The 19,759-nt window shown below is 35.9% G+C and overlaps 1 protein-coding gene across 1 annotated transcript; it reads right to left on the bottom strand.

Annotated features, from left to right (window-relative positions):
- Window positions 1-930: 930 nt before the first annotated feature.
- Window positions 931-12,618, bottom strand: LOC311296868 (uncharacterized protein; the record flags this gene model as incomplete). The annotated part of the gene is made up of 5 exons (XM_084418852.1): window positions 931-1,641; window positions 1,800-1,912; window positions 2,037-2,107; window positions 4,765-4,853; window positions 12,530-12,618. The coding sequence occupies 5 exons, from the start codon at window positions 12,616-12,618 to the stop codon at window positions 981-983; spliced, it is 1,023 nt and encodes a 340-aa protein (XP_084274978.1). The 3' UTR covers window positions 931-980.
- Between the last annotated feature and the right edge of the window lie 7,141 nt (window positions 12,619-19,759).

Raw genomic sequence — 19,759 nt, 5'->3', positions numbered from 1 at the left:
GCTGGGTTTTGCTATTTTACTATTTTTAGAAGCTACTGTTCTGCTTCAAGTTTACGTGTCACTTTTATAGTTTTGTCGCCCTCTAGTGGCAGTTCAGGAAATAAGTGATCATATTTCTCATGCAGTCATCTTCTGCTCAACTTGGGATGCCATCCTTTGTTATGAGTTTGTAAAAGCATCATCTGTAAGTTAATTATTCATTGTGTAATGCTTGATGATATATCTGCATATATTTGTGATAAGTTTATTCAAACCTTTGATTTAATGTGATTTTGGTGATAGCCTTTATCTATTAGCCTAGCCTTTAATTTGATATAGCACTTAATGTGTTGATTCCATTGATAAGATTTCTTCTCTATATGAGTCAATATCTGTATTTGTTCCTTTTTCTTGGTCATCTGATAATGCCATTTAAGTAAGGGCCGATGAATTATGCACTGATCTTTCATTGCCATCTAGTGACCATTTCCTGACTCTAAGATTTAATAAACAGGCAATTTGCCTCTGTGTTGCACTGCAAATTAGTGACACCAAATCTTTGAAGATGCAGTTTTGTAGTAAATAAAACATTTTATAAGAAAATATTTCTGTCTTAGTTTACAATTACTTCTAAATTTCACGTTTAGGACTAATTTAGCGTGTTACTTGCCATTTCTTTGTAATTAATTGTGAAAATTGTTTCAAAGTAAATCCTACACCAATGTTTTTTTTGTTTTGTTTTTTAGTGAACACACTCAATAGCAAATAAACTAGATAAAACTAGACTCATGAGCAGAATTTAATGTTTGCAAAGTCTACATAATAAATTGGCAATAGACAAAGGACACATGCACGATCACATTTTATTAGACACAGAACATGTGTTAAAAAAAATAATAATAATAAAAAATTCAAAAAAACTGTATGTAAGAATTCTGATTTCATAGCCCAATCAATGTTCGCAGGGCAAAAACTCTTTAATGAAAGATATGATGTGCAAATCATTCATTAACACGCCACGCACGTTTCATCATTGACAAAAGCATTTTTCGGAAATAGAAAAGTAGTGATTTCTTTTCAGGCAGACAGAAAGGAATCACCTTCCCAGTGTTTTTCTCCACACAATTCTGACACTGCATCACATTATCGTTGATGTCACACCGATAAAGAGGCACTTCTGCATGAATCTTCAGGAGATCTTTTTCCATATCCTTCCTCCAGGTGTCCTTCTGCCAGATCTTTTCAAACACAAAAACATTCATTGCCTCTTTTCGGATATTCTTCCAGTTTGAAAGACCCGGCAAAATATTGTCATCACTCTGAATGCACCTCGTCACACAAGGTGAGTTGTACGAATAGAAAACTATACAGCTATTCTGATCTGTCTTTGCTAGAAGTTTGTCCATTGGAGAATCACCTAAAGGATAGAGCAGAAAATGCTCAGCATGTTCCACTGGTTTTGGTGTTGGTCGTGCAGCAATGACATTTTGTGATGGAGTGCAGAGAACACATTTCTCTCCTCTAGTGAGAATATTTCTCACATTTTCTGCATCCTCCCTGCTGAACACAGTCTGGATATCAGATCCTTCTTGTGTGCACTGAGACTGTGGGACAAAAATCGCTATTGCGTACTGAACATCAGGCTTTGTCTTTGGCTGGACACTGGAAGACATAAGACATTATCACAGTTTTCAAGAAATATTGTTTTTTTTTTACCTTGTTCCTTTTTATGTTCATCAACTCAACACTTTGTACATGCATTTTAACTGAAAACTAAATATTAATTTTAATTCATTTGACTACTGTATAAACAGACTTACTTGTCATCAAAATACTGTATCATTTTAGCAAGGACGGCAGGGTTCACATCGCCCTGAATGCTTTGAACACACAAATGAAGCAGGCAGAGGACGACGACACACTTCAATGATGCCTGAAGTGAAAAAAAAATCACTAATTTCAGCACAAAACTTGAGTTAAATTCATGCAGAAGATGATTTGAAGGACCAGAGTGTTTAGAAAAGAAAATAATGTTTACTTATTGAATTGAAACTTACCACTGTGACTGCTTGAATTATGAGGAAGAAGATGCTTTTATTTTCAGATCTGAAGCTCTGTTGTTTCTCTTCTGATGATCAGGAGGAAATGAAGCACATATAATTTTCACACTAGACCTGATTGTGACATTAAGACTAATCACAAAGATTAATATTTACCTGTAGTTCTTTATTAACCTTCAGTTTCACTGAAGAGCAACAATACACAAGTGTTTCACTGTAGTTGTTTTTTAACCTTTGGCTGATATAAGCAGCATCAAGGCTATTTCACACGATCACAGCTGTTATTGTGTCAGTTTCAGTGTCAACTTGATCAATTATTTAATGTACAGTGTGATGGATTTTTTTTTAATTTTTTTTTTTTTATTAATCATAACTAACAATTCTTTTCCTTGCAGGATTAATATTTATATGCTTTTGAAACCCAAATTTCCTTTGGCCAAAGTCAGTGTGTGTGTGTCTGAATCATGTCCGAATATAACAAAAGGGGAAATGAAACCAGACAGATAACTACATTTATAAACTCATGATTTTAAGTAATAATCCAGATTTCCTTTTACCTACAGTAGTAACAGAAGGGTTTGCTGATTTATATATATGAAGAACCAATCATATTGTATGAAAAATGATGTATCATGTCATCCCATAAAAACTTTTGTATTATTTTTGCTGGTGGGATTCTCTCTGGAATTAAGTTAGGTGCAGCAACAATTATAATCACTCAAAACTCTTCAGACGAACACAGACAAAGTGACGAATCTTTCATCTCATGCCCTTAATGCATGGACAAAACAAGTTTATTTAGGTGCAAGACATACAGTGATTTGAAAATATGCAGTATGATTATTGACATCGTTTTTTTAAGACACACAATTTTGATTTAACGTCTCACTGCCAGCATCTTCACACATATAGCATTTCATTTGATTGTTTTCCTTCACACAACGATAGAGAGGCACTAGATTATTAATCTTTGCAAACTGATCTCTGACACCAGTCCAGTCTTTGTGCCAGATCTCTTGGAAAACTAAAGCCTTAATCCTAGTTCTCTGTGTGTTTAGCCAGTTTGAAAAGTCATACAAAATAGTGTCAGCTTTATCTTTAATGCACTTTTCTATGCAAGGTGAGTAGTAAGTATACAAAACAACACATTGATCATCATTTGGCATTCTCAAAATTTTGTCCAGAGGAGATGTATTTGTGGCATCCATAGGATAGATAAGAATATATTCAGAATGCAATGTTTTTCCAGAAGAACTGGCCATTTGGATCCAGCTCGGCTTTGCAGCAGCGAGACTGAATAAGTCTTGGGTGACTTCACAAAGCCGTCGCTGACCATTAGTCTTGAAATCACTGAAGGCATTTTCCATTTCGTTCATGTTGAAAACCGAATCAAGACTAAACTGTTCTGTACACTGTTGATATGGGACCCTGATGACTACAGAATACTGATAAGGACTGTCATGGTTGCTTGGCTGTAACCTAGAAGACAAAAATTACAAATATTGCCGTTTTCAAAAACTAAAACTTGTTTCTGAGACAGAATCAATAACATTTTTCCTTGCTTATGCACTGTGGCAAGCAGGGGGCGGGGCCGAGAGCTGTGGGAACAGAGCTGCGCCGGCGGTGCGATTGCTAATGAGCGTCACCTCCGCGCCACATCGACCTCGATATGTCTGATATTACAGTCCCATCCTCACTCCCGCAGAAACGGTTTACTGCAGAACAACTCATTATGTTGGTGTGAAATCACAGCTGTCAATCATGACGTCACATTTCCATTTTTATTCCACCAAATAACTAAAACCATTCTTATTTAAACAAAAGAAAGAAAAAATACTTACATGCACTATCATACACCAGCATGTTAAACTACATAAAATTACAAAAAATATCTTTGGAAAAAATGTATTTGAAGTGTAATTTGATTGCTTAGTTTCCATCGCGTCCATTAGACTTCATGGGGTGGGCGGGGTTTATGACCTATACTGGGACCAGCCACCTGGGGGTGATTCAGGACTTGCACGCTTGGTCGCCACTCACCATGTGTTGGAGGAGTTAGACTCGAGGTCGTCCACTGAGGGCTATCCAGCATCACCACCAGACATTGTGGATTGTGGAGGAGTTCGTCCAGCTGGTGGGGAACTACATGGCAGTGCGTTTTGGGAACTGGACCAAGATTTATTTTTCTATTACTCTCTCCCCTCTCTCGACTCTGTCTCTCCTCATCCTTCTGTCTCCTTTTCTCTCACCTCATCTGTCCTCACCCCTAGGTGCTGCGGCTACTGTGGGAGTAGAGCTAATCTCGAGGGTTTATTTTTTTAAGATTTATTTTTGCTATAATTTTGCTATTATTTTTGCTTTATTATGATAGGACAGTGAGTAGACAAGAAGAGAATTGGGAGAGAGAGGGGGACATGATCGGAAAAGGTCCAGGAAAGGACTCAAACTCAGGTTGCCCGAAGTGCAAGGGTGCTATATGTCAGCGCTCTACCCACAAGGCTATGGGAACCAACATGTTGTGTTTTATGTTTGTGTGGCAGTCGTCCGTGAGGGGATGTTTTATGTTAGACATTTGCCGGTTCCCGCCTCCTTCTTCCCCTGAGTTTTTAACTTTGCTACATGCACATTCAGCATTAACACATTTCACTTTTACTGTAATTGTGCAAATATAGACTTACTTGTCATCAAAATACTGGATAATTTTAACAAGAACGTCAGTGTTCACTTGCTCCTGATCGCACTGAATACACAGATGAAGCAGGTAGAACATGAACATCCTCAGTGCGCCAGACGCCTAAAGTTAAAACGACAAACCTGATAAACAAAAAAACACAAGCAACAAAACAGAAAAAGCCATGATGAAAATAATTACCATAATGAATTTTAGAGAAGAAGGGAGACACTTCTGAGCTCTTCAGAGAAGATGTGTTTGGTCCCGTCTGACTCAGAGAATATTTTTTTCTGTGATCAGCCATATGCAAATAAACTACTTGTAATATTTAACATAGGAGGCCGTGTGAATGTTCTGTGTGAAGCTGTTTGACATTTGCATATAATTCAGTCCATATCAGTTATAGTTTGCAAATATAGAAGTCAAATATCATAACAATGAATGTCCTCTCTACTGCAGTCCTGTAGAGGAATGATCCATCATAAAGTCTAACGCTATTGGACTAGTAAATATACAAGATATACTTCTGGATTGCTTCAAGACTTCTAACAGAAAGATACAAAAAATGCTAATGTTAGCTAATTTAACAGTGAAGCAACAGAAGTTGTTTGGAATTCTGTGCAACAGAATTTGTTTTGTAACCCTAGAAAGAATACGTGTTAGTTCAGTGTGTGTTATTTTGTCTGATACAGGTGTGTCATGTCTCAAACTTGCATGACTATCTGACTTTCACACTCTGTCATCTCTTCTGAAATTTTGGGAAAGACTACAAATAACCCTTCCTTAACACATGCTTGTGCATCAAGCAACAAAACCGCATGCAGCAGATTTCACTTAAGGTGGATTATGACTGTAATTGCTCTGATTTACTTTTTATGACCAAACTGCTACCTCTTTAAGATTTTATTATAGAAAGAAATCATCCACAGAAAATGACAAAATGTAAAATGTAATGACTAAAATGTAAGATATTATTCACTATAAACCTCACGTTTGCTATAACTCTGAAGTAAAAGCAAATTACAGAAATTATGTTTTAGAAAAAATATGACAAAAAGTTAATTCATGGTTAAACTATTCCTTGTTCTTGATGACTTGTAGGGCTGATAATATTATCCTTTCAAGTGAACATCGTACTAATGTTTATGTGTTAAATGTTTATACACCATTAACTTTAGTGTGATCACTCATGACTGAATTCTTGGCTTAACACACCAAGGCCAGTGAATATCTAAAATCTAAAATTCTGTTTTTTATTCGTCATAGAACTCTATGTGTTTGCATTTGTTCGTGAATTACTCTGAAATGAAATAAACACACAACAATTATTAAGCAAATATTTATTTTTCATCAAGCAGTATATTCAGTAAATATAAGAGAGTTGGCATCTAGTATAAGCACAATGACTTTCAATCATTCTCTCAGCTTTTTTCTTTTCTGCATTTCTGATTTAAAGTGTAATATGAAGATACATATTCATGAAAATACATTTTAAACTCCCCATTTTTCACACTAAAATGTTTCTGCCTATTATCACTCATGTGACTGTCAGCCTCTGCTTTTCCACAACAGACTGAAGCCGCCTTGAACTGATGCACTGAGATCCAGTCACACGAAGAAGTGATGGATAAATTTTTTATTAGTAAAGAATAAAATGAATAAAGCAATAAATGGTCAAAAACATTTTGGTGTCCTGGTCCTGGAGTAAAGCAGCGAGGTCGGAAGTACCATACCCAACTATGAGATGTCAGGTTCGAATGAAGGAAGAGAAGGCGTTGCAATGGACCTGGCACAATATTACAAGGATCGTCTAGGAAAAGTTGATGAATGGCACTTCTCCAATGCAAGTCATCAGGTGTCACTCAGAACAGCAACCTGATTGTGTGAATGTACTCAGCATAGTTTCCAGACAGCATTCATTATTCCTATGGAGTATAGAGGTAGATATAGAGGATAGAGAACACATGGAGATACACTAAATGAAACAACAGCATTATCCTAGGGCGTCATATATTGATGCTTTTGACATTTCGTCTACATCGAACGCACATGGCACCCTTTAGCGTCAATATGAGACGCAGATAGAAATGGGCCAGAAGGCGCCTCCTAGCGGTCTAACCCTAACCCTACACCAGACCTAAACCTACCCATAACCGAACAAAGCTCTGTGCGTCTCATATTGACGCTAAGGGTGCCATGTGCGTTCGATGTAGACGAAATGTCAAAAGCGTCAATATGACGCCCAAGGATAAGAATGCGTTGATCTTTCCCTATCAAGACTGACAATACATCAACAACACCTATTGCAGGCACATCATTCAGCAACCCTGTGGAGAAAAAGACAGCATTGGAAAAATTCTTGTGTGCGCTTAAAAAAAAGAAAAAACGTCTTATGTCAATTTTAGTTGCAAAAATCATAGCAGCACTGATCTAAACATTGTCCTCGTACCTGTCAAAATTACAAGAAGTACTGAACAAGTCAACAAGTAATTCCAACAAGAACCTTTCAGAGAACAGTTCTAAAAAATAAAATAAAAAATCTTATGTGAAGAATATTTTAATAATCTGAAGAACCCTTTTCCATTATAAGGATCCTTTTGAGGAATGTAAAGATTCCATGGATGATAAAGGTTCTTCATAGAACCATCAGTGCCAATAAAGAATCTTTATTATTAAGAGTAAATGACTACCTCTAACACACAATGAATAAAAACAGGGTGATCATGTTAAGTATTAAAATATGAATATTACTGACCATTGATGCTGAAGGTCCAGGAATGATGTGTGAGTCTTCTTCAGACGCAAGAGTGAAGATGTAAGTGTTGTAGATGTTATAGTCCTGGACCCTGGACTGAAAGCATCCACATAACCACTCTCTCTTTTACAGAAGTCTTTGTCAGGGTTTAAGCTTCTCCTAGTGTGTACAAAAGCTCATCTGACCCACTTTTTTCTTGTTCTGCTGACATTTAATTGGAAAATGTTTGTTTCATTCATTTTTTTTAAAACTTCCAAAATTTCCACAAAAACTTCTGGAATTTATTTTTTATTTTATTTTATTTTTTGTAAAAAGCTTCTGGCAACATTGTAAGAGACTTTTGTCTTTAATGACACAGTGGGCTCCACAGTCACAGATACTGGCACCTTTGGTAAATATGAACTGGGAAAATTTGTTTTTGCGATTTCTCTTCTTAGTCAAATTCATAAAATTCACACAAATCTAACCTTTAATTAAAGTCAAATTCTTATAAAACAAATGTTTCTAAAATATTTGAATTTCACAACTATTGGCACCTCTACAAATTCTAATGAGTAAAAGTCTGAAATCACATTGGTATATGGTTTTTATGTCCATCTTAGTGATCAGGAACACTTAAGTGTTGAGTCATGACTTCCTGTGTCATAGTGACACACAGGCTAAACCCAGGAGTGTGCATGTGCGTGCAATAACAATTGTAGCAAAAGTGTGTGTGCAATAATAATTGTAGCAAAAAATAACATTATGATGTCCAGAAATCGATTTAAATAGTATCCTGATATTCTTCATGTTACTGAATAAATACATAGATCAGCAATCAGGGTTTGTGTTTCCTATAATGATCTGGTGGTAGAACTTTTGTTAAGCGTGTCCGAGTGTGGCGGGGTAGTGGAAGGGCAAAAGTTACACTTATGGACAAAATAGAGCAAAATAAAGAGCAGACTATGCCACCCCGTTACGTGAACGGGGAAATTTCATAAGGCACCCAGGTTCGCTACCACAGAGGATAAGAGACGTGGATCTGAATACAAAATACTTTATTTTCACAACAATAATTATTTTAAATATATAAAAACTGTTGACTCAGGGGGCAAGAGTTTACACCACTTCAGTGTGCACCAGACCAAAAATAAAGACAAACAAACAAACACTTTCAGGCTGAGGCTTACCAGTAGGGCAGCTAGCTGGGCAGTGAGTCAGTATCCTAAGACCACACCACAAAAACACTCGGTGAAGGAAACATCACCAAAAGGGCAAGGACAGCTAGCTTCACACCGGGGGCCTTTAGCTCCTGAAAGAAACAAAAAAATAAATAAATATTATATATATATGTCCAGTATAGTGCCAGTTTTGCTCTTTTATCCAGTGCCAATAGTTAAATCGATACTATTTCTGTAAGCCAATTCATTTAGACAAAGGACTCGTAAATATACTAGTAATACGTCTGGATTGCTTAAATATTTCATACAGAAGGATAAATGCTCATTTCAGCTCAGCTGAAACTGAAGCAACAGAATTTGTTTAAATTTTTGTGCAACAGCATTTTTTTTTTTTTACCTGAAAATGTGTTATTTCAAGTGTGTAAAGATTATTTTGCATTGGTATGAATGTTCCTTATTTGAGGGATTGTTATAGAATAGAAAGAAATCACTCGAGAGCCAGATAAAATGATTGGCTGCATTGCCAATAATACTAAAATGTAAGATATGATTCACTGTAAACCTGATGTATGCTATAACTCAAGTAAAAACAAGTTATGTTTATTTATGACAAAATGTTCATCCATGGTTAAAGTATTCCTTGTTCCTGATGACTTGTAGGACTGAAAATATGATCTGTTCAAGTGAATATTGCACTAAAGTTTATGTGTTAAATGTTTATAAACCATTAACTTATTTTGTGTGATCACTCATGACTGAATTCTTGGCTTAACATATAGTTGTTGACACCAAGAGCTGTGAATGTCTATCAAATTAGTAATGTTTTTGTATTATTATTAAAAAAAAAAAATTGTCACAGAATAAATAATTTCATATAATAATACAGACATTTACATCTACAACCATTTTAAATTATTGCATTTAAGATACTTTAATTTGACTTTGCAGCACAGAAAAAAACATCTTTCAATGCTTTTGTTTCGCTGCTCTGTTGTCATTCTGTGTTCAGAGGCGCACAACTCAAATCGTTTGAAAAAAGTTTATAATCCACAATTAACAGAAAATGAAAAGAGCTTAAAATTATATAACATTTCTTAAAACTTAAAAGACTTCATTGAGTTAACACTTAATAAATGTGCCTTCTTCAGGAAAGAATTAAAGAAGGTGTAAAGGGTTGTGTGTTTGCAATTGTCCGTGAATTATTCTGAAATGAAACCACTGTACAATTATTGAGCAAATATTTATTTTTCATCATGCAGTAAGCCAGTATATACATGTATATCAATTATTACAAGACAGTTGCCATCTAAATACAGCATAAGCACATTGACTTTCAGGACTTTTTTTTTTACACTAGTAAAAACTTCAGCTACCTCAGAAACTACCAACTAACCCTAACCTAAATGAGCTGCATTTCAGTACAGTAACTAGTTAAATGTTTGAGAACTTATTCATTATATTTGATGGGGACATCAGACTCATTCCCTGATAAGCTTGTTCATCACTGGTGTTGGCATTGCTTTGTTATATAGGAATAACAGTTTTATTCACAAAGCGATAGAGGGGAACATATTTCACAATCTCTGTACAGTTTAGTGCAAGACTAGAGCATGTATGGTCATTTTTATCAACCCCAAGACTAAAGACAAAGGCTTTAATTCCACTGTGTTTTTTCAAGGTTTCAAGGGTTGGTGTAATGTTGGCTGATGTATTTTGACAGGGAGAATAGACGGTGTAGATAACAACGCAGCTGTCATTTGTACGGTTTAAGAGATTGGTAAATGCTGCGTTTCTTTGGAGCAGGTAAGACACTGGTTTACTTTCGCAATTTTGTTTTCCTCCAGTTAAACGTCCTGCAGCAATGAGGCTTTTGTTACCATTGTAAAATTTATTATTTTCTCTATAAATGTAATTTTTCACAAGCGTTGCGTTCTCATGATTCAGGAAGTTCGAAAGATCAAAGTTCCCTTGACATTGATTCTTCAGTACATTGATGGCTACAGCAAACGGCTTGGGATCACTTTCTCCAGTTTTTTCCATATAGCTGTAAAACATCAAATGAAGCCATTTAAAAGAGTTTTATGATGTCCAACAGCCTAAACACAGTTTACTAATGACATGTAATTCATTAACTTCCTCTTTGTTCTACATCATAAAATAAAATATACTCACTTCTGATTGAAGAAGTCAATTATGTGAGCAAGAGTTGTAAGGTTCGCTTTCTGTTCCTCCACACTTTCTGTACAATGAAGAGGCAGAAAGTGCAGCAGGAGTCCACTCAGAAACACAATGAACTTCTAAAGACATCAAACACACACATATATAAAACACAACTATGTTACTGACAGATACATTAATCGACAGTCCTCTGCCTTCACTTGATCAATATCAGATAACATAATACAAATTAATAATTAATTTGAAGATAAACGTCTACCTTTAACACGTATAAAATGATAATCAAGGTGATCATAAAGGAATGTTCACTTTAAAATGAAAATTCTGTCATCATATACTCACCCTCATGTTGTTTCAAACCTGTATGAATTTCTTTCTTCTGCTGAACAGAAAGGAAGATATTTAGAAGAATGTCAGTAACCAGACAGTTTCTGGGTCCCATTGACTTCCATAGTAGGAAAAATATATACTATGGAAGTCAATGGTATCTAAAACTGTCTGGTTACTGACATTCTTCTAAATATCTTCCTTTCTGTTCAGCAGAAGAAAGAAATTCATACAGGTTTGAAACAACATGAGGGTGAGTATATGATGACAGAATTTTCATTTTAAAGTGAACTATTCCTTTAAGTATTACGAATATGAATATTACTGACCATTGATGCTGATGGTTCAGGGTTGATGTGTGAGTCTTCTTCAGATGCAAGAGTGAAGATGTAAGTAAAGTATTTCTGCTATTATAGCAATTAACTATTTATAGTCCTGGACGTCTGGCCACCTGGACATTTAACCCCCACCCCCCACCAAATGCCAATTGGCCGAAAACACAGGCAGACTTTGAGGACACATCAGCTGAGTTTGCCATACCAAGGAATGCAGTCAACATAGGCTGCTCTTGACTTCAGGTTGCACAACAAACAATTACATGTTGATGTTTAGTGTCTGTAATCATTATAAATTAGAGGGGTGAATTCAGGTTGATTGGGACACTTTTTGCTATTAGGATGACTGAAAAAAGTGTCCCAATCCACCTTAATTCACCCCTATGTGGTCTGGGGAAATGAATTGTTACAATGATATGCTGGCAACATTGTTAAAAAGTGATTTCAAACTAATCAAAATTATAAAGACTCAGAAGCCTCTGGTCAATGTCTATGTGTGTAATGCATAAATCAAAAAAAAAAAAAAAACTGCAAATGAACTGATTTACTATAATGAGTTGTGCCAACTTAACATTTAAATGGGGGAATTACACACTTTTAATTCACATGATGTACGTTAGTAAACATAATATTTGTGAACCTACGCTTACTGAGATAGAGATGCCTTTGAGAAATGCAGCCATGACGTGACGTCTCCTGATCTGTGTTCAGTCAGTGTAAACTGAATTCCTTCAAGTTGTGGTTTTCCCCATAATACCCTTTGGTTTGCTAAATTTAGAAAAATATGCATGCTGATTTCTGTCCAGAAGACTTACATTTACTTAGCAGTCGTGTAAACAGCACCACCATACAGAATATCCACATCTCAGTAAGTTCCTGCCTGTATGTTGGTAGTAGTTCCTACGCACTAGGGCAGGGCAGGACCAGTGGCCATGATGAAGACATTCATTAATGTAGGAAGGGACCAGTGACAGAAAATGTTCATGGGTGGTCTATTAGCCATTGCATACAGAGTCCAGGTCCATTAAAAACCCACTGTCTAATGTTACGGCTGGCTCACAAACCTGGTCAGCCAGGCCCTCAGGCGCTGCTTTGAGGAATTGGCAGCTGGCTCTGTCTCTCTTGTGGGCTTTGGCTCAGGCTTGATGTCCATGGCGGGTAAGGTCTCTCGGTCTGCGGTGGGTGTGGGCGCTGCGTCTGGCTCTGGAGCGATGATGGATGTTGAGTGGGGCTGGACGCTGGTGGTGTGATCCTCTTCTACATCGCCCACAGTAAAAGAAAATCCATAGATTTATTCATCTTATTCACCTGGCAAATAGATGTTTTAGTAATGAAAATTATATACATAAAAAAATCTTGAGCTCAAACTTGACCAAACTTTTGACCACTATTTTTAAGTTACTGTACTCTGCCTTTGTATTGTCAGCAAAAAGTGAGAAGTCATGCCAAGGCAAAAGGCAGTAACTTCAACATTATCAATATTTGGTTGCTGATCACCATTAACAAAAGCATTATAGTAACACCTATAAAATCTAGTGATCATGGCATTTATTTTGTATGATTTACAATTATTTATAGCCATCTACTTATTGCTATCCTGTGCTTTGGTTGCATTCTGATGGTATTATTAATACATTTGACATGACAAAATTCCTCCATAGATATATTAGTCCAGCGTTGGCTCGACCGTGTTTAGGGTGGTGCTGAAGGCGCCGGCGAAGTTTTGGCACTCTGCCATGCGTGGTAAAAGTGAACGATGCGCACTAGAAAACGTGGAAGGAAGCTGTGGCAATTAATGAATTTCCATGGAAACTGATGACTGGCGGGAAACTAGGAACAAAGAAACTGGAAACTAGCATAACAAACTAAAAGTAACATGAAAGTAAAACTTTCAATAAAATACAAAAATAAAGATTCAAAATTACAAATAAAAAGTCAATTAATCAAGTTTGTCATACAATTTAACAAATTTGACACTTTTTTATTATTAATAATTTTTAGGGCCCTATTTTAACGATCTGAAACGCAAGTGTCAAAGCGCAAAGCACAAGTAACTTTGTGGGCGGGTCTTGGCGCTGTTGCTATTTTCCCGGCGGGATAAATGACTCTTGCGCCAGGCGCAAATCTAAAAGGGGTTGGTCTGAAGTAGCTTCATTATTCATAGGTGTGGTTTGGGCGTAACGTGAAATAAACCAATCAGAGCATCATCTCACATTCCCTTTAAGAGCAGGCGCGCTTTTTCCTTGGCGGATTGCTATTCTATCTATCTATCTATCTATCTATCTATCTATCTATCTATCTATCTATCTATCTATCTATCTATCTATCTATCTATCTATCTATCTATCTATCTATCTATCTATCTATCGTAATAATGTATGATTTGCAAAAATGAAAACTGCTGCTTCTGTGTAGATGAGAGAATCAAAGTGTATGCGCGTTGTGCACATTGATTATGGCCAAGCATGCGCCCTCAAAATAGCATATGAATAACATGCGCAACGCGCCACTGACTTTAAACTATTTTTTCCTGGTTAGTGGCGCAATTGTTTTCTAACCCTGTAAAATAGCGCTTTTCCCTCCACAGAAGCACGTCGCTAAACTAGGGAATGAACTTGAGCTCCCTGGGCGGTTCAGTGCAAAAAAGGAGGCGTGTTCCGGCGCAAACATTCCTTCATGCAAAATAGGAATGATACATGCGTCGGTGTACAAAGTCAATTGCGCTGGGTGCAAGATAGGGCCCTTAGTGTCATAATTAAGTAAGTGTAAGGAAAGCTGCCAGCCATCAACGGAAGTTAGAGGCTACCATTATGTAGACAGAGGTGGATAGATAGATGTACGAGGACAGATATACGAATTAGGACGAAGCATCTGTTTTGATGGACGTGCCGCATTCAAGACTTGGAAGTAAACGCCCACTGCTATGATTGGGACAGCTGAACAGGTTTGCATATTACAGTTTTTCTCAGTCGCTTTGGTGCATTTCTCACATCACTATTTACATTTGCACAACAGTTAATGCAGTTCTCAAAACAATTAGTACAAACTGCAAAACCTAGTTGATAACCTGCAAAAGCGTGTCACTTGCTCAAAATGGATAGCTCATTCCTCAAAAGCAAGTATTCATGTCAATGAAAGTGTCAGTGTCATCAAGATGAAAAGTCTTGACACCATTGTTTATGAACAAGATAGTCAAATGGCTTTGTCATGTTTTCAATTTTCATTATGACAGTTTACTCTGTAAATGTTTTCCCATGCAAAAAAGTCAGATCTTGGTGACACTACCTGAAAATGCTCAAGACAGCACTACATACTATTTGCACAGCCATTTGAAAAATACAGTAAAGTTACACATTACTGTATTTAGTGAGGTAACTGAGTACAAGACACTGAATATCTATGTTTCACATTTTTACTGCATATGCTCTTTGCAATTCTAATTTGTTCACAGCATTGTGCAAAAGAAAAAATACATCCTTATTTACAACAAACATAAACTCCCTTTGGGTAGAGCTGTGCACAACTGTAAACAATATTGCAGTACATATTGGAACTGAACTGAACATACAACATACATAGTACTGTAATCATTCATGCACATCCAGACGTTCCTCATCAGTGAAAGCTGAGATTCACCTGAGAGAAATTGTTCAATTTAGGAGACATTTTCAGAAAAAAAAAAAGATTAAAAAAAATGTGTAAAATTAGCTTGACAGATTTTGACAACTAGTTCAACATTTTTGTATGTAATGACTCAAGCAATGAAACGAGGACTATTAGTTTTATATGGAATGACTATTCAGCATTCACAAGTATAGTTCATTTTGACTGACATGACATAAGCAAATGATAATGTTATAAAACAGCAGAGATTTGTATGAAAGCAAGTGATGCATGTCCAAAAGCATTTGCAGTTTGATGGAAGGAATGAGAAACTGCTACTATGATGTGCACAAATGACTAAATGTTGAGGAGGTTGAACTAACTGTTGTGCAAATGTAAATAGTGATGTGAGAAATGCACCAAAGCGACTGAGAAAAACTGTAAATAATTTTTGGGATCATTGTAAAAGTAAATAGCAATAGAAATGCACACACAAGGAAAATGGTATCACTTTCATAACATGTATTATTTATTTTTCATTTGAATTTACTTTTTTCTTCAAAAACATGCCAATAACATACCTGCTATAATTAATGAAACAGGATTTAACAATTGTGCTGTGGGTCTTTTGCAAACAGCATTTGTTATAAAGTTATTGTCTGTGTTGCAACAAGGCCTTGTGTTCTGTTTGAAACTTGGTTTGGTGCTTGTGAATGATCTGGCAATTGTTACAATGAGTCGGTGCAAGGCCACGTGATGAGACATGGATTTATGTATCATACATCATAGAACGGGTGTTCAAGGATAATAATTTAATTGTGTGCTGTGAAAAAAGTTTTATGAAAGAGAAGTGGAATAATTGTAAATCATTCATTAACATGCCACCATTTGAACATTGACATAAGCATTTTTCTCAAAATGGAAAGTAGTGATTTAGAAAAGGATAGAGCAGAAAATGAGTTGGCCGTGCAACAATGACATTATGTGATGGTGTGCCAACAGAAAAGAAGAGAAAATTGATTCAAATTAATTTAATTTTCAATTTCAAAATGATTTATGGTCAAATGCAAACACACAGCCTACTTACATGAAACACCTTCTTTAATTGATTTCCTTTCTGAAGCAGTTCATTGAGTAAGAGTCTAACTGTTGATCCTGAACCCTGGGCTACCTTCCTCAACAACATTTACAAGACCAATGGAAACTACATAATTACTCACTTTCACTGCGGTCTTTGCAAGTGTTTAAGCTTCTCCTTATGTGAGTAATTCACCACCCAAATGTCAAATGGTCAAAACCACAAACATACTTTTGAGTATTGTCGCTCAATTTTGGCTATTTCAGCTAAATCAGCAAAAAAAAAAAAAAATCTAATTTTGAGTATGTAAACTAAATCAGCTAAATGTGCCACTTTAAAGGAGTAGTTCACTTTAAAATGAAAAATAGGCTACCCCATGATTTACTCGCCCTCAAGCCAGTATATGACTTTCTTCTTTCAGATGAAAATAGTATAGTTATATTAATATAACGCAGTTATATTAACCCTTGTGTGGTGTTCATATTTTTGTTATGAATACTGTAATAACACAAATCCATAACGTCTCACCCAACTAAGGAATAAAACAGTAGACATTATGGATTTGTGTTTACTGTTTTGAGAATACAAGGCATAGTTTCATCTACTGTACCTGTTTTTCTCCATGAAGGTTCTTATGATCGAGGCGACGGTGAAGCGACTCAAGTTTGGCTGCACTCGTTTCCCAGCCTCCCTCATAGTCATACCATGGACAAAGACATGGGCAACTAGAGTGCAGTGCTTGTCTCTTTGGCCTTGCCCTTCACCTTTCTCATCCTCTTCCTTCACCTCTTCCTCCACTCCCTACTGCTCTTCCTCCTCCACTCCAGTGTTCTCATCCTCTTCCTTCATGTCTTTCTGGATCCATTGTTCCTAAACCCACTGAACTGGCTCTGGCCCTTTTATCTACCTACTGAAGGATCTGACTGGTGTGTGATCAATTTTGACTCTTAGTGTTTCCTGGGTAATTGTGTCTAACTGAGCTGAAGCTGTGCTGACTTGAGTGAACAATATTGAATGCTAGTGCTTTCTAAATGACAACATGGTCTAGGCAATGAGAAATGAAGGGATTTATGTGTAGAGTTTTGCAGTGACAGTTCAACAAATCTGACTCGTGTCAAAACAGGGGTATAGTGTTTATAGTTTAGTGAAATGGGTGTGCTTTTTGATAAATGACATTATAGTTTTGAAATTTTAGTTCAAAAGCCTGGTTATAGTGTTTACTGTAAGCAATCAAGAAAAACTGTAATAGGCTACCTGTTGCTGGTAAACATGCTACACTTTAAAAAGTTTGCCAACTCAAACAAGTAAAAAGCCTAAATTATACAGGAAACTTTTTAAAGTAAATAAGGATGTTGTTAGATGTTTCTCTTTTGATGACTTACATTTACCCAGCAGTCCTGCTGTAAACAGCACCACACCACGGAATATCCACCCAGCGATCATCGTCATATGAGGTGAGCCCTCGTTTGCTGCCAGCCAAATATCACCAGATCAACTTCCATTACGTGAGAAAGAGAAACAAAATGCATGACTATTAGCTTGAATGTAGAGAGAATCCAAGTAATGCAGAAGTAACTGTCCAGTAGGGGTCGCCAATTGACCAACAATATGGCAGAAAACAAACTCACTAAGTAGTTTCTTCTTTTACATGAGACACATGAAGATTATTTGTCACAAGGTTTGACAGCAGGCAGTGAAACTTGCTGACTGTGAATTGTATTTTCTACATTGTGCTATGAGTATCATTCACTAAAAGCAACTAAATGCATTATTATCATGTTAAGAAGCCTATAAAGAATTTATTAAATGAATTATGATTAATTATTATAATCTATTGCCAGCTCCAAAGTTGTAACTTTACAGGCTTAAAGAAGAAAATACTGAATATTTTAGGTTTATGGGAATCACTGATGGTCAAACACAATGGCCTGGTTTCACAGACAGGGCTTAGATTAAGCCGCGGTTAGGCATTAGGTCAATTAGGACATTTAAGTAGTTGTTTTAAACATGTCTTAGAAAAACATTGCTGACAAACTTTTTGCAAAACTCTAAACACAGATCTCTATAGGCCACACTAATTTACTGATGACCTACACCCAATGATCATGTGTGAAATAACTTATACATAAATTTATCACTTGGAAATCAAATCTCATCAAAACTTTTTCTTTTTTGAGAAAGAAAGAAATTATTTTTACTTCTTTGAATTTATGTTTATAGTGCAAATATATATGTATATTTATGTATGTACTGTATGTACAGTATGTGTGTATGTATGTATGTATGTACAGTATATACTATACATACATATAAAGTTGACTTTCTGACTTGTATGCATTTTCAGTGTGTGTGTGTATATATATATATATATATATATATATATATATATATAGATAGATATATAGATAGATATATATATAGATATATATACACATACATATACGTGTGAGAAACTCCTGTACACTGAAACAAAATACAAAAGTATTGTTTTCACATCTGTGTGTAGTTTGGTGCGTATGGCTAATCATTTGATGTTTGTGTGTTGAGTTACTGCACAAAAAACACAATTTTTGGAAAAGTTAAAATAGTTTTGAATGATGCGTTTGCTTTTGCAAGAGATGTCTGATGTTTTGCATGTTGTGTGTGTGTTTTGTGTTTTTTTGTGTAGAGTTTCAAGAAATTTTGCCATAGTTTCAGAAATTGTGTGCAAACAATTTGAAAAAAATTGAAAAGATATATCAGTGCAAGTTGCTTTCAGTTAAAACAGCTCAAACATGCATTTTAATCTGGGATTAGTCTTAAGCCTTTTCTGTGAAACCGGGGGAATTCTGTTAAAATGTAAAAGGCAAAACAGCTTTGTATTATTCAATCGACCACAAATAAAGAGAAAGGGATTGTGGGAGCTGACGTCTTTATTCCACATGAAACACCCATCAAATACAAATGATCACACCATTCCTTAGCAAATGCATTTAACTCGTACAGTCATAGTATTAGACTCATTACATCCCTAATGTATTTTTTTTTTCAATCATGAACATTACATAACAATTCACACCAGCCCAAGGACAAAACCAGCAATCAATTAACAGTCCGTTTTATAATTCAAGGCATACAATATTTTTTACACAAACATTTCTTTCTTTCTTTCTTTCTTTCTTTCTTTCTTTCTTTCTTTCTTTCTTTCTTTCTTTCTTTCTTTCTTTTTATAAGTCCATTCAAACAGGTGGTTTTCTAACGCGATGAGATCTCCTAAAATTATTATTATTATTATTAAATATAAAAGTAGGCAATAAGACTTCAAACAACCCAATGTATAGGTATACATTTTTAAAAAAAAATAATTATTCAACCAAAATTTGGGTCAAATATGGACAAATCCAACCGTGAATAATTGGGTTTCTTTTAACACTGAAAACAGGGAGAGCTTGATTGCAGCAGAACAGCAATAAAGTACAGGGCTGCGTTTCCCGAAACCTTCTTAACGCTACGTCGTTCTTAAGTTACACCTTAAGCTGTACCTTATCGTTAATACGTGTTTCCCGGAACGTTCTTAGTTAAGTATACCTTCTGTAAGTCATACGTTCGGAAGGTTGGTCTGGACCACTCTTAG

Source organism: Rutilus rutilus, assembly GCF_951802725.1.
Source record: "Rutilus rutilus genome assembly, chromosome: 9".
In the NCBI taxonomy this organism is placed as follows: domain Eukaryota; kingdom Metazoa; phylum Chordata; class Actinopteri; order Cypriniformes; family Leuciscidae; genus Rutilus; species Rutilus rutilus.
The sequence above is the reverse complement of the archived record's forward strand: the minus strand, read 5'-3'. Positions and strand labels throughout refer to the sequence as shown.